The 15,949-nt window shown below is 42.5% G+C and overlaps 1 protein-coding gene and 1 non-coding gene across 3 annotated transcripts in view; both read left to right on the top strand.

Moving 5' to 3' along the window:
- Positions 1 to 6,276: 6,276 nt before the first annotated feature.
- The window catches only part of RTF2 (replication termination factor 2), a 59,838-nt gene continuing 50,165 nt past the window's right edge, over positions 6,277 to 15,949 (top strand). Inside the window, exons 1-4 of one of the 2 annotated variants that reach the window (XM_003252971.4) lie at positions 6,277 to 6,457; positions 10,973 to 11,067; positions 12,345 to 12,438; positions 14,666 to 14,805. In XM_003252971.4, the coding sequence (XP_003253019.1) occupies positions 6,389 to 6,457; positions 10,973 to 11,067; positions 12,345 to 12,438; positions 14,666 to 14,805 (398 nt within the window). In that variant the 5' untranslated portion in view covers positions 6,277 to 6,388. The remainder of the gene's footprint in view (positions 6,458 to 10,972; positions 11,068 to 12,344; positions 12,439 to 14,665; positions 14,806 to 15,949) is intronic. The other variant, XM_030825359.1, reaches the window with a different exon arrangement.
- On the top strand, positions 13,313 to 13,416 carry LOC115838151. The gene has a single exon (XR_004033192.1). It is a non-coding gene; the product is annotated as a small nucleolar RNA U13 (small nucleolar RNA).

Here is a 15,949-nt window from a genome sequence, read left to right as displayed (position 1 = left end):
GGAAACATCATCTTAATTACATATTTATATATGTAATATATGTTATAGCTATGCAATATAGATGTTAGATATGTAATATAGATGTTATATATGTGAGATATATATATATATATATATTTAGACAGGGTCTCGCTCTGTCGCTCAGGCTGGAATACAGTGGTGCAAACATAGCTCACTGCAGCCTCAAACTCCTGGGCTCAGGCGATCCTCTTGCCTCAACCTGCAAAACTGCTGAGATTACAGGTGCGAGCTATCGTGCCTAGCCCTCATTTTTAATATATTGCATACCAGACAAACCTGCCCTCTGCTCTGGAGGGAGACATTATCTCTGTCTTCCAAGGCTGTTGGAAGATGGTTAAACAACATCCTTTAAAAGATGGTTCACAACAAAATGCTATTGGTGCCTCTGCTCTGAATATGTGCAGAAAGGCAAGAGACCTATGGTGAACTGCGTCCCGGGACGATCCCCTAATGAAAGTCAGGAATATTGTTGGAAGAAGGTGGGATTAGGCCAGGCTTGGTGGCTCATGCCTGAAATCCCAGCACTTCAGGAGGCTAAGGCAGGAGGGTTGCATGAGCCCAGGAGTTTGAGAGCAGCCTGGGCAACAAAGCAAGACGCTGTCTCTACAAAAAAATACAAAAAAATTAGCCGGGCCTGATAGTACACACCTGTAGTCTCAGCTACTCGGGAGGCTACAGCGGGAGGATCTCTTGAGCTCAGGAATTCGAGGCTGCAGTGAGCCATGATTACACCACTACACTCCAATCTGGATGACAGAGTACGACTTCATCTCAAAAAACAGAAAATTAAAAAGAGGAGGGATTATGTGAGGAGGCAAATAAATTTTTATTGCAGTGGATAAAATTATGTTTTACGCTTAATAACAGTGGCATATATTTATTAAGTTATTACTACATTGCTGCTAAAGCACTGTTCTAATGCTTTATATTCTTTAACTTAGTCATTCATGAGTCTTTCATGGTGTTCTAATAGGTAACGAAAAGTCCTTTTTTTTTTTTTTTTTGAGATGAGTCCAAATTGAAGACCTTTGTCAACAAAGTACAAAACCACTGGGTGTAAAATAACAAAAAATGCTGCTGCTAGCTAAACGTGTTTCCTTCCTTTTTTTGAAACAGTGATTCCAGGGTGAATTTCCACTGATTAACAAGATGATTACCTCTGAAAAAACTTTCAAATAAAATTAAACACAATTTTTTAGCTTTTGGTAACTTTTTGCTGAGTATTTTTGCTTAATGCCCAGAGTTCTGTATGGTTCCCTCCCAAGGAAGGAAGAGGAAATGGTGGGTGGTGTGGTGGTAGCAACTTGACCTCAACTAAGTCAAATTTCATCAGGAGGCTGGAAGTGGTGAAGAACCCATGTTAGAGATCCTCCAGTTTGACAAGTCGTGGGGAGTCGTGTTTATGGTTTGGTGGCAACTATGTTTTTTATAAACATCTTTTTAAAAATGTTATGTTTTCCCTATGTAGGCACCCCAGCTCTCTGAAAGTTGCCCATTTGTATGTGCACTTATAAGGAGGTGAATCAAAGCGACTTGCTAATGCCCTTTTCCTTTCATTCATTCATTTCTCAAATAGTCATTGAGCACCTCCTATTTGTCCAGGCCTTTGCTGATCACTAGAGATGCTGCAGGAAACAGAACAGAGGCGCTGGAGCACGGCGCTTTCTTTCCACTCGAGGGAGATAAAAAACCAGGCAAGAGGTGGCAGAGGAGCTCTTCTGGAATCCAAAATATAAGGTGCTGCCCAAAACACTGTGTATCAAGATAAATAATATTTTGATGCAATTATTTTCAAGAAATAAAAATCAATGCAAAAAACTCCATGGTGAACAAGATGTCCAAATTTATATTTATAACATGATATTTGTGTGATAAATGGAAAGAAGAAAATAAAGCAAGATGGGGTAACGTGATGGCAGAGCAGTGCTATTTTGGATGGAGAGGTCAGGGAAGATGGCTCCAAGGAGGGGTCCCAGGAGCAGAGGGCTGGATCCCTTGAGGGGGCCAGCTGGGAACACATGAAGAGAAAGCACGTCCCTGGAGAAGGACCAGCAAGACATGTGCACAGAGGTAGGAGAGGAGGGTGGCCACTGTGGCTGGAACCTAGTAAAGAAAGGAACAGTGGCCAACATTAGCTGGGAGGGGTGGCCAGGGGCCAGTTCATTCAAAGCTTTGTATATTGCCAGAATATTTTGAATATTTCCCTAAAACTGCAAATTAAAAGTAATTTTTGTCTTGAATTATCTCAGGACTTGCCTCAGTTTTCTACTTTGTTTTAACCTTCTTTGGGTCTCCTTCCTGTGTATGACCTTAAAGGATGGTTGTAAAGTTCTTCAAACATTTTTCATATCTACTGTCTTAGTCCATTTAGTGCTGCATTAACAGAATAAGAACAGATATATTTCTTGCAGTTCTGGAGGCTGGGAACTCCAAGGTCAAGGGGCCTGCATCTGGCAAGGGCTTTTGTGCTGCATCATCCCAAGGTGGAAGGTGGAAGGGCAAGAGAGCACGGGAGGGCCGAACTCCATGTAATAACGAGTCCACTGTCTCGATCACTAACCCACTCCCAAGACAACAACATGAATCCAGTCATGAGAGCAGAGCCCTCGTGACCTAATCACCTCTTATTAGGCCCCAGCTCCCAACACTGTTGCATTGGGATTAAATTTCCAACACATGAAATTTGGGGGACACACTCAAACCATAGCAGATAGTTTAAAAAATGTTTAATGCCAACTCTTAAAATGAGTTATAGTAAGCTGCAGCTGTGGAAGAGCACATGAGCAGAGCTATCAGGAAATCAAACCTGCCATGGCTCAGAAGTCTGAAATGGGCCAGGGGCAGTGGCTCACACCTCTAATCCCAGCACTTTGGGAGGCCGAGGCAGGCAGATCACAAGGTCAGGAGTTCGAGACCAGCCTGGCCAACGTGGTGAAACCCCATCTCTACTAAAAATACAAAAAATTACCCGGGTGTGGTGGTGCGTGCCTGTAATCCCAGCACTTTGGGAGGCCAAGGAGGGTGGATCACGAGGTCAGGAGTTCGAGACCAGCCTGACCAACATGGTGAAACCCCGTCTCTTAAAAAATACAAACAATTCACTGTGCATGGTGGTGTGTGCCTGTAATTGTAACTACTCAGGAGGCTGAGGCAGGAGAATCGCTTGAACATGGGAGATGGAGGTTGCAGTGAGCCAAGATTACACCACTGTACTCTAGCCTGGGCAACAGGGTGAGGCTCTGTCCCAAAAATAAAAAATAAATAAAAAAAAGAAGTCTGAAATATTTTAGACCTACTATAAGGACTTACTGTAACAGCATTTAAAGTACTGGTTCTTAGCCTGAGATTCAGAAGGCTGTGAGTAAAATACAAACATGTATATGCTATGCGAAATGTCATATGTGCTAATCAATACTTTTCTGGAGATTTAGTTCAAAGTTTTCATCAAATTCTCAAACAGGTCCAATGACTCCCAAAAGGTTAAGACATACTGGTTTTACTAGAGGGTAATGATTTTCCTTTTTATCATTTCATTTCTCTGCTTCCCCGAAAATCCATGGCTTGGCTAGGACAAAGTTGTCTCCAAAGATGCTTGTAAGGGAATAACCTTTATTAGTTCATTCAACAAGGCAGTGGAAGAAGACGCAGACAATGATGACATCTGCTTCCCAGTAGAGCTGGGAGAATAAAACGGCTCACGTCTAATAAAGTGCTGAACACAGCACCTGACATGGCAGCCAGCTCTCAACACATATTTGCTATCAATGATAATAAACCTCACAAAAGTTCTAGCTGTGTATTGTCTGAGGCACAGAGTAGCCTAGAGACCAATATTCTAAAAGAGGAAACCAATGAGGAAGAGAAAAAAGTCCAGCTGCCTGAGCTAGAACATCAGCACAGCCAGTACTGCTGGGTTTTATCAGCAGCATTTGGGGAACCAGTCAAGTCAGACGGGCCTCATCGGAGACAGGCCCTCATCTTCTACTCCTTCTACTCAGCAGCTGTGGGACCCTGAACAAAGACAACTTACACATCTGAGTCTTGGGGTTTTCATTTGTAAAACAGGAGGGATTATACCCTCTAACTCTTAAGGTTATTGTAAGCCCAAAGTGAAACAATGCCTACAAATCTCACAGTGCACACATGGTCATGGCTTAATAAAGAGCCGCTATTTTTGTTTTTTCTTCCCCAAATGAGAAAAGAACACTGGTTTGAGTCTTTCTAAAGATGCTGGTGTTTCTGCTCTTCTGTATTTGACCTTCTGTCCTTTGCTGTGAGAAAGAACTAATCCTAGCACTCATTCCCGGGTCTCTCACGAGCTATGTGACCTTGAAGGAGTCATTTGATCTTTCCACGCTTCTGTTTCCTCACCAGTAAATGGAATTCTAATAGTACTAACCAGTTTTAGTATCTGCCAAAACTAGGCTTTTGACCCCTTTCTCAATGAATCTGTACTTACTTTTGGTTTACTGAGGAAATGTACTCATATATTGAGTGTGCCAAAGACTCTTCTAGGCACTGATGACACAATGTGGAATAAAAGTCCTGGCCGGGCTTGGTGGCTCACAGCTGTAATCCCAGCACTTTGGGAGGCCGAGGCAGGTAGATCACCTGAGGTCAGGAGTTTGAGATCAGCCTGGCCATCATGGTGAAGCCCTGTCTCTATTAAAAATACAAAAATTAGCCCGGCATGGTGGCAGGTGCCTGTAATCTCAGCTACTGGGGAGGCTGAAGCAGGAGAATCGCTTGATCCTGGGAGGTTGAGGTTGCAGTGAGCCGAGATCACATCACTGCACTCCAGTCTGGGCAACAGATCGAGACTCTGTCTAAAATAAAACAAAACAAAACAAAACAAAACGAAGTCCCTAACCTCATAGAGCTTACAGTTATTGTGGTTAGCAGAGAAATAAATCATAAATCAATCAGAGACCAACTAATTAAAGGGATTATCTTTTTAAATTCCCATTAATCACAGTAACAAGTACCCCAAGCTTACATATAGCCCTTGAAGTTTCCACATCCACATATTTTCTGGGCAATTCTTCCCAAGTAAAAAATATTTCCAGCGTTTTTATGTTTCACGTAGGTCAATAGCGTAACATCCAATCATAAAGATCTGCCTTCTTGGCAATGGAGAAATTTTCCCATCATATATATGTACAAATACATACATACATATATACATATTAATGACAGAGTCTTGCTCTGTTGCCTAGGCTGGAGTGCAGTGACATGATCATAGCTCACTGCAACCTTGAATTCCTGGGCTCAGGCAATCCTTCCTCCCCCCTCAGCCTCCGGATCCGCTAGGACTACAAAAGCTTAACACAACGCCTGGCTAATTTTTCTTTTTCTTTCAAGATGGGGTCTCACCATGTTGTCCAAGCTAACCTGGAACTCCTGGGCTCAGGTGCTCCTCCCGTCTCGGCCTCTCAAAGTGCTGGGATTATAGGCACTTTCCCATAATACTTATAATAATTAAAGGAAAAAACAGAGAAATAGACAATCGCCTAAGAGCAGACAGACAATCATGGATTTTTAGCAAGGGATTTGTGTTCTTATAGATAAAATACAGCCTGTCTCTTGGAATGGGCATGGCAACATCAGTGTATGTTTTATAAGAACTCTTACATCGTCTATTAATGATACTTGATTAATATTTTTTTAATCTGGGCTTCAGGAAACTGTGAATGAAATACACACACGCACAAACTGTATGCAAAATTTCACACACATGCCATCTACAATATGCATGGCAACACCAGAAAGTTCCAGGCATTAGGGAGGGTCTTACTTCCTAGAATCTGCTGTAACATCACTTCACAAGATTTGTTGTGAGTGCCTGAGTCACAGTTGGCGCTCAGTAAAGATGCGTTCTCCTTTTAAACACAAAAATGTCCACTGATACGGCAGATTCCGTTCATAGGCATCCTTAATCGCAGAAACAGGAGGGCGGCCCTTTTCCTCAAGGCGCTCTCAGTCCAGGGATGTGCCCGCTCTGCAGCCACACAAGCTGGCGTGGGATAGGGTCAAAGAGCGGTGGATTCGCACGGGCCGCCCACGCCCTCGCTGCCCTCCCGGAGCGTGGGCGAGTGATTCCGATTGTGCAGCAGAAACCCAGGGTCTCACGGGAAAGAGGAAACCCACCCGCGCCCAGCCTCCAAGCGACACTCTCCATGACAACAGGCACTTGGTAAAGGCCTCGCCCCGCCCCGCTACTCTGCGACTAGCGTGCCGCCCCGCCCCGCTACGCCGCGACCGGCGTGCTGCGTCACGGCAGTGCGCCGGAAGTGGCTGCGGATTTCGCCAGAAATCCCGGAAGTGAGAGCTTTAGGGTTTTGCTGCTGGGTCTGACTCCTATCTTGCGATGGGTTGCGACGGGGGAACAATTCCCAAGAGGCATGAACTGGTGAAGGGGCCGAAGAAGGTTGAGAAGGTCAGTGATGTGGGCGGGCTCTTGGGGACCGGGGGTGGTGGGAATTTGACGACCCCAGAGAACGAGAGGAAGTAAGAAGGGGGAGCCAGCGGGATTCCAGACTTGGCTGCGGTCTTTTATTCCATTCGGAGGACTCAAAATTAACAACAGTATTAAGAGTGGACATTCAATGGGTGCTGACTATTGCCATTCACTGGACAGTAATCTTAACAGGGGGTATCTCATGTAATTATCATAATAGCCCTATAGCTACATACTGTCATCCTCATTTTCAGACATGGAAGTTGAGGCTCAAAAGGAGAAAGTTGCAAAGCTAGTAAATGGCAGAGCCAGGATTTGAACCCTACCTGCGACTAGTAGCAATAATACAAATACTTAGTGTATATTGAGTTTTGTATACACTAACTTCATTTGCTCAGAGAAGCCTTCCCAAACTGTTCCCATACCACATCCTTTTATAAACTGTCTTATCGCCCTGCATACGGCTGTACGTGGTTGATTTGTATCAGTCTTCCCCGCTAGACGGTAAGTTCCTGATAGCAGAGGCTGTACCCTTTTTTTCTCTGCAACTAGCGTCATTCCTGGCACACTAAATATTTTGAATAAATGAGTGAATAATCCCTAATCTCACAAGTAATCGAGGAAATTATAATAATTTCTTTGCTACTGACAGGGACATTGAGTCCAGGGATATTCAGGTGACTAAGATCACACAGCTGGTAGGTAGTGAAGCCAGGATTCCCATCCACTTATTTGGGATTTCAAAGTTAGCACTAGTAATTACTTTTTAATGATAAAATATTTGTAAAGCACTTAGTAGAGTGCCTGGCACAGGTGGAGACTTCATGTATTCTGATTCAGGAGCTGGAGAGCTTGTTTAAAAAGGTAAACTCCTTATGTCACTATTGTATTTGAAGCATTCCAGTGGCTTCCCATCACATTAAGAATAAAATCTCGTCAGGCCCTTGAGCAGACCCTGCCTATGTTTGTGACGTCATCTTCTGCCCCTCTCCACCTCTTTCATACTGTTCTAGCTCAACAGGCCTCTTGTTCTTCAACCTGGAGTGTGAGTTCATCAATCTGAAATATTCTTCACTGAGATTGTCACATGATAAGTTTCTTTACTTCATTCAGTTCTTTACTCAAATGTCATCTGTCCACTGTAGCTGAAATGTGCCTCACTTCCAGTATTCTCTCTTCTCTTCTTTACAGTGCCTACCACTGTGTTATTTGTTTATTGTCTCTTTCCCACGTAGACAGGAACCTTGTGTGTCTTACCTCTGTAACCCCTACTATGTGTCAGCCACATAATAGACACCTAAGAAATATGTGTGAATATGAGAATGAATGAATACCCAAGAGGATGAAGGGTACCCTCTGATCATACCTATATGTAAACAGGCGAATGCTGGATAATTAGCATTCATGAGTGCTTTTTTGGCTTTCACCAAAAAAGTGTTCAGCTCAGTTTTGTTTTCTTGTGCCCAGGGCTGAAAAGGAGTAGCTTAATGAAAGGCTTGACAAGAAACAGGTGTCGGAAGAGGGTAGAAAAGAAGGAAGAGCGATTCAAAAAAGCCACAATGCCTAGGCAGGATGGATTTTTATTATAACTATTCACACAACAAATGCTTAATAAGTGGTTACCGTATATACATTGTTGTAGGCCCCCGTGATATAGCAGTGAACAAGGCAGAGTCTAGCCCTGGTGGAGCTTAACATTTCACATCAATATTGTGAAATCTGCCCTGGTTCCTAATGCAGAGCACCTAAATTCCTTGTAATTTCCTGGGTGACAGGATCATCTTTTGTTCTAATAAGGTAATTATTGGTGGGCTCCTGGATGGGGGCTGGTCACCAGAAACACCAAGCCAAGATTAGAAGCTTGGAACTTTCAGCCCCACCTCACCTCCATCCTTCAGGGAGGAGAAGAGGAATTGGACCTGGAGTTAATAATCCATCATGCCAACGTGGTGGGTCTCCATAAAGATCCCTGAAGTTGAGGGTTTGGAGATTTTCTGGGTTGCCGACCACATCCACATGCCAGGAGAGTTACCCCAACTCCATGGGGACAGCCCTGCACTTGGGACCCTTCCAGACTATACCCTATGTACTTCTTTATCTGGCTATTTATTTGTGTCCTTTAAAATGTATTTGTAATAAATCAGCAATGGTAACTAAACTGTTTTCCCACATCTGTGAGACACTAGCAAATTATCAAACCTGAGGGTGGGGTTGTGGTAGCCTTTGATTTATAGACAGAAGCACAGGTGACAACTTGAACTTGTGATTGGCATCTAAAGTCGGGGTAGGGGACAGTATTATGGGACTGAGCCCTTAACTTTTGGGATCTAAGGCCATATCCACATAGGTGGTATCGCAATTGAGTTTAATTGTAAGACATCTGGCTGCTATCAGAGAATTGGTTGGTGTGGGGAAAATCCCATACACTTTGTCAGAAGTGTTCTGGAAGTATTGAGTGTTGTGAGTGAAAGTATGGAAAAAACACTTGTCTGGCCAGGCGCGGTGGCTCACGCCTGTAATCCCAGCACTTTGGGAGGCCGAGGCGGGTGGATCACAAGGTCAGGAGATCGAGACCATCCTGGCTAACGCAGTGAAACCCCTGTTTCCACTAAAAATACAAAAAAGTAGCCGGGCGTGGTGGCAGGTGCCTGTAGTCCCGGCTACTCGGGAGGCTGAGGCAGGAGAATGGCATGAACCCAGGAGGCGGAGCTTGCAGTGAACCGAGATAGCACCACTGCACTCCAGCCTGGGCAACAGAGCAAGACTCCGTCTCAAAAAAAACAACAACAACAACAAAAATTTGTCTTTCCAGTATAGATATGTAAAAACTTAAAAGAAGAAAGACCCTAGAAAAGAAGAGAGACCCTGGTAAACACATTTTTTACTGCTTTTTGGGGGGAAACAATTTTCAAAGCTCTGGATAAGGAGTGATTTGTCACTTTTCTCCCTGTCCCCAACTCTCTGAGGTGCTTTCTGAATATAACCTAACCTCTTGGTGCCTCACTTTCCTCATCTACAAAAGTAAAAATACTAACTCATAGAGTTTTTCTGAGGATTAAAAAGTTAAGTCATGGAAACTGCTTAGCACAGTGCCTGGCACACAGTAAGCACTTAAGCAGTTTTTACTTTAAAAATTAAATTCAGAGGGCCAGGCGTGTTGGCTTACACCTGTAAACTCGGCACTTTGGGAGATTGAGGCAGGAGGATCACTTGAGCCCAGCAGTTGGAGAACAGCCTGGGCAACACAGGGAGACCTCTTAACAAAAATAAAATAAAATTAGCTGGGAATAGTGGCGCTTGCTTGTAGTCCTAGCTACTTGGGAGGCTAAAGGGGAGGATTGCTTGAGCCCAGGAGAATTGAGGCTGCAGTGAGCTGTGATTGTGCCACTGCAGCCCAGCCTGGGCAACAGAACAAGACCCTGTCTCAAAAAATAAATTAATAAAATAAATTCAGCAGGATTGTTTTTGTTTTCTCTTCCTATTTTCTTCCAAATCTGCTGTCCTGTTAAATTATTCAGGTTGGCATTTGAAGAATGGGAAAGAGTGGTGCAGTCTACACAGTGAAGGGAAAAACAAGAATGGGAAGGAGTGGGACATGGAATATGATGTATGTGAAAATGTCATTCGAGGGCCAGGGAGGGTCTTATGTCTGGATTTTCATACCGTGGATAAAGTTTGATGTATCCCTTAGTGAATAAGCCCCAAAACACTTATTTCTGTTAAATTGAACATTTTTTAAAGAATTATGTAGTCTTTCTTCTGAACTTTAAAAAAAAAATGCTTGTCTTCTCAGTTCTTAACTCTTTAAATTCTGCCGCAACTTAGCGGACTTTCCCATTGTTAGAAATTAATCTAACACACTTTTTTTTCCTCTTTTGTATGGCCTCCCTAATTTATTATTAAGATTCAAATGTTAATATTTGTATGTGGCTTGCATAAACAGTTTGATAATTTTATATAAACCCTTTTTCTTTGTACATGTCATATTTAGATGGGCCTTTATTTGATGTAGTATTAATTACTTGTGACTTTTAAAATCCTGACTTCAGCCAGGCACAGTTGCTCTTGCTTGTAATCCCAGCACTTTTTGGGTGGCTGAGATGGGCGAATCAGTTGAGTCCAAGAGTTTGAGGGCAACATGGCAAAACCATGTCTCTAGAAAAAATACAGATATTAGCCAGGCGTGGTGGTATGCACCTGTAGTCCTGGCTACTCCAGAGGCTGAGGTGGGAGGATTGCTTGAGTCCAGGAGGTGGAGGTTGCAGCGAGCAAAGATTGTGCCACTACACTCCAGCCTGGGCAACAGAGTGAGACCCCGTCTCAAAAACAAACAAACAAAACAAACAAAAAACCCAACTTCCTATGTCATTATCTTTGATTTAAAAAACAAAAATCATTACAGTGTGGTATTACTGAATATACTTTTATATGTAGAATTGTGAACCATGTGTCTTTCAGAGTTGAAAATTAATTGAATTTTTTGTTTTTTATTAGGTTGACAAAGATGCTGAATTAGTGGCCCAATGGAACTATTGTACTCTAAGTCAGGAAATATTAAGACGACCAATAGTTGCCTGTGAACTTGGCAGGTACGGTTTTTACCCTTAATCAAGATGAGTTTATTAAGTGATTTTGAGGAGAATTTTGATATGTAAATGCAGTTTTCCATTCATCAAGCATCGATTATCCCAAGCAAATTTGTGAGGCCTAGGCTGTCATTCCCTGTCTCTGAACATAGTTCTGTACTCTTCTAGTCAGTTTGGTTTATTTAATCCATGGTTTGAAAACTGAGGGGCTGGGCTGGGCGCAGTGGCTTAGACCTGTAATTCCACCACTTTGGGAGGCTGAGGAGGAAGGGTCACTTAAGTCTAGGAGTTCGAGACCAGTCTGAGCAATATAGTGAAACCCCACCTCTACGAAAAAATAAAATTAGCCAGGCATGGCTGGCATGATCCTGTAGTCCCAGCTGTTCAGGAGGCTGAGGCAGGAGGATCCTGTGAGTCTGGGAGGTTGAGGCTGTAGTAAGCTATAATTCCACCACTGCACCCCGGCCTGTGCAAAAAAAAAAAAAGCAAACTCGGGCCAATGAAAGCGAAGTTATAAGCGTAAACACGTGAAGGAGCCATGCGAGGAACAGGAGAGAATGGCAGGGAATGGAGAATACTGGAGAGTCCGTGTCCTGTCCAAAGCGGGAGCTGCCACTCAGTTCCAGCCAGTTTTTACAGCTCAGTGGTGTGGGCCCAGTGATTCCATGCCTTCTGGTTTTAATTTTTAAAGAAAAAGAGGAAATAGGTACTTACATATTAAATTTCCCAATTAAGAAAATCCTTGTTTAGGTTACATTCAGCCTTCTGACTGCCAGTTTGCCACCTTTGATTTAAACTAATTTCTGGCTGGATGCATCGGCTCATGCCTGTGATCCCAGCACTTTGGGAGGCTGAGGTGGGCGGATCACCTGAGGTCAGGAGTTTGAGACCAGCCTGGCCAATATGGTGAAACCCCATCTCTACTAAAAATACAAAAATTAGCCAGGCATGGTGGCAGGCACCTGTAATCCCAGCTACTCGGGAGGCTGAGGCAGAAGAATTGCTTGAACCCGGGAGGTGGAGGTTGCAGTGAGCTGAGATTGCACCATTGCACTCCAGCCTGGGCGACAAAAGTGAAACTCTGTCTCAAATAAATGAATAAATAATTTCCTTCTTTGTATGCTCTGGAAATAGTTGAAACAGGGTTAAATTTACTTTGTAATAATTTAGGGCATTTCTCTTATCAAATGTAAATTACTTTTGGATTGTGTTCAGTTTATTCTTCCTCCTTTGGTTATTTGAAAGTTGTTTGTTGACATAATATTCTAATACTATTGCAGACTTTATAACAAAGATGCCGTCATTGAATTTCTCTTGGACAAATCTGCAGAAAAGGCTCTTGGGAAGGCAGCATCTCACATTAAAAGCATTAAGGTAACACGAGTGATTCTGAAGTGCTGTGAGGGTCTGAAAAGTGGCTGAGGTTTATTTTATAGAATTTATACACCTTAAAGACTGAACTCAGAAATTTGGGATTCCGTTCCCACATGGCCATCTAATACAGGTATAATCTTGAGAGGTCACTTAAATCTGAAGCCACGAGTTCCACCATGCATACTTCCTACATTATAAATCTGTTGTGATTTCACCTGTGTGTTGTGCTTTGAAAATTTTGATGTTCTCTATTAATGTTGGGAGGCATTATTTTTGTAATTAAGATTCACCTACTTGGATTTTGGATTTGGAAGATACTTTTGTAGAATTAGATAATTTTATGGATCACTTAAATCATGTGGTTACCATCTGGTGATTAGAGGTTCTGATTGGCAGTTAAAGTTCTTTCATAAAAGTTGAAAAAACAAGTTTTTTTAATAAAGGAAGTTTCTTGAGAGGACACAACTTTTTAAATATGGTCAGTGGGGGAAAAACCTCAGAAAAGTAGTAAAGAATTTGAGAACCATCAGGCTAGTCAAACCTTTCATCTCACTGTAAATGACTCACTTGAGGCCACATGGCTAGCGAAGTACTTAAACCAGAACCAGATCCCCTAACTCCTAGTCTAAGGCTCTAGGTTTTGCCTTCTTTTTCTTTCTTTCTTTCGTATTATTATATTAGGCTTTTTGTTCAAATGCTGGGGTTGATTATAGGATATGTTCATTTCAGGCAAATTTGTAATTCTGAAATGTAGCTAATGATAGTGCTGTAGAAATTATTCTGATTTTAGTGGTCTTTTACCTTGTGGAAGAGAATTTATTCCTGAAAAACCTGTGGTAGTATGAATCATCTTACATCAAAAATGTGATGAACGATTCTTTAGTAGTTCGTAAGTGCTATGATTGGGTTTTCATGTGCACGTGTAAGATGTGCCTCTCTCAAACCTTGTTGTGACATCAGCACTTTACCCATCTGATGAGGAAAAAAACGCAGTTATCATTGAAATTAACTCATACAGTTCTATACTTACAATACTTGTAATATTCAGGTTTCTGTGGTTGAATCTTTAATGGAAAAAAACTCCAAGAAATTAGAACAGTAAAGAAAAAAAAGGATACAAATAAAACAATGCTAATACATAAGGTTGTCATTACCGTCAATTGATAGTTCACAAATACTCGGAGCAGAGAACTCAGTGAAACATGTGCTCATTCTCGACCAGGAAGCTGATCGTATGAATGGTGATTTGCCCTTCAAGACACTCACCTGCTCTCTAGAGTGTTGAAATCAAAATGGTCTCATTAAATATGAAGAAATGCCTCGAATGCAAAAGTAGAGTTACTGTATCAAATTCCTTATAAAGTTGGGAATTCTTGAAAACCTGAATAGCTGTGTCTTGGAGTGTGACAGTATTTTCTGGCTTATATTCTGCCTTAGCTCATTAGGCCATGGCCTCAGATCTTACTGTCTATTCAATGATTTTATATATATATATATATTTTTTTTTGTTTTTGCTTTTTTCAACGATTATATAAATGTAGATAGTCAGTAACATGAAGCAGCCTCAGAGAGGATTCATCACAGGGAGAAAGCATTCCCTTCTGGGTGGAACTCAAGCAGAGCTTTCTGTTAGTGGAGTAATTTTTTATGTAAGAAGGTACTTTTCCTTAAGTTAAAAAAATGTGTATAGTAGAAATAACTAATTTACTTGCTAGTCAGTGAATTGAAAAAATCTTGTTTTCTGTTTTCTTGTTTTTTTGAGACGGAGTTTTGTTCTTGTTGCCCAGACTGGAGTGCAATGGCACGATCTCGGCTCACTGCAACCTCCTCCTCCCGGGTTCAAGCAAGTCTCCTGCCTCAGCCTCCCGAGTAGCTGGGATTACACGCATGCTCCACCACACCCAGCTAATTTTGTATTTTTGGTAGAGACGGGGTTTCTCCATGTTGGTCAGGCTGGTCTTGAACTCCTGACCTCAGGTGATCTGCCCGCCTTGGCCATCCAAAGTGCTGGGATTACAGGCATGAGCCACCACGCCCGGCCTCATTTCCTGTTTTCTATTTATGGTTTAGTATTATATCCATGTTTCTTATGGACCAGAGGAAAGTAACTGTGAGGAAGAGATTTTGATAGGTAGGGCTGGAATAACAATTTGTTGACTTAGGTGGTTAAGGCAAAGGATGATCTATTTATCAAATGAATTGTTAAAATATTAATGGTTTTTCCCAGAATGTGACAGAGCTGAAGCTTTCTGATAATCCTGCCTGGGAAGGGGATAAAGGAAACACTAAAGGTGACAAGCACGATGACCTCCAGCGGGCGCGTTTCATCTGCCCCGTTGTGGGCCTGGAGATGAATGGCCGACACAGGTTAGTGATGGACCTGGGACAGATGATGTGGGAGGCTGGAGGAATACTGCCGGTTTTGGTGGCATTGGTGCCAGGGCTTAGCAATCATGTGGCTTGCTTTCTGGTGTCCATGGGTTTGGTAGCGCCTTGGAGGAAATGGTGCTTGGTCATGAGCACGTTCATTTCCATCAGCCATTGCTACAGGACTTCCAACGAGACCCAGCCTGGTCTGTGGCCTTCCGTTCTTGAGGTAGGGAAATAAAACCTGAAGCGAAGTGGGATTCTGAAAAGTTCTCATGTGACGCTTAGGAAACCTGAGTTTAGTTCTTAGATCATCTTTTCCTGTGGGACAGAAAGCAAAGGGCAAATGTTTCCCATCAAGCAAATCCTATTTCCTTCCAGTTAACTAATTTTTAATTTTTATTATGTTTTATAGTTTTATTTTTATCCTTTTTTTTTTTTTTTTAAAGTAGAGGTAACACTTTGTTGCCCAGGCTGGTCTTGAATTCCTGGCTTCAAGCGATCCTCCTGCCTCAGCATCCCAAAGTGCTGGGATTGTAGGCGTAAACCACCACGCCCAGCCACTAATTTTTATTTGTGTAGAGATAGGGTCTCCCTATGTTGCCCAGGTTGGATTCAAATTCCTGGCCTTTAATGATCCTCCCAAAGCGCTGGGATAACATGTGGGAGCCACTGCACCTGGTTGCAATTGCCAAAAGTTATGCAGTAGCAGACAGAGTTCTAGAACCCGTGGTTAATCAGTCAACCAAAGGCTCAAAAACATGGTAACTTGCCTTGAATTTGTAGCTAACAGATTCTCTGGCTGTAGCACCAGGAATCTTATGGTTGAGATGTGTGTAGCAGATGTAAGCAACCTGTATGTTTTCCTCTTTAAAAAATACGAAGGGTTGAATGGGTTAGTACATGCTTTTTCATAGGATGTCTCACTAAGCAAAAGCGTTAAGCCCTTCCCCCCACTGTTGAGAAGTACAGTCATACCTCGGAGATATTGTGGGTTCTATTCCAGACTACCACAATAAAACAAATATTACCGTAAAGCAAGTCACACAAAATTTTGGTTTCTTAGTACATATAAAAGTTATCTTTAGCAGGGCACAGTGGCTGCCACCTATAATCCCAGCACTTTGGGAGGCCGAGACAGGAG

This window comes from Nomascus leucogenys, chromosome 13 (genome assembly GCF_006542625.1).
Source record: "Nomascus leucogenys isolate Asia chromosome 13, Asia_NLE_v1, whole genome shotgun sequence".
Lineage (NCBI taxonomy): Eukaryota > Metazoa > Chordata > Mammalia > Primates > Hylobatidae > Nomascus > Nomascus leucogenys.
Note: the sequence above shows the minus strand (reverse complement) of the source record. Positions and strands in the feature narration are given on the sequence as shown.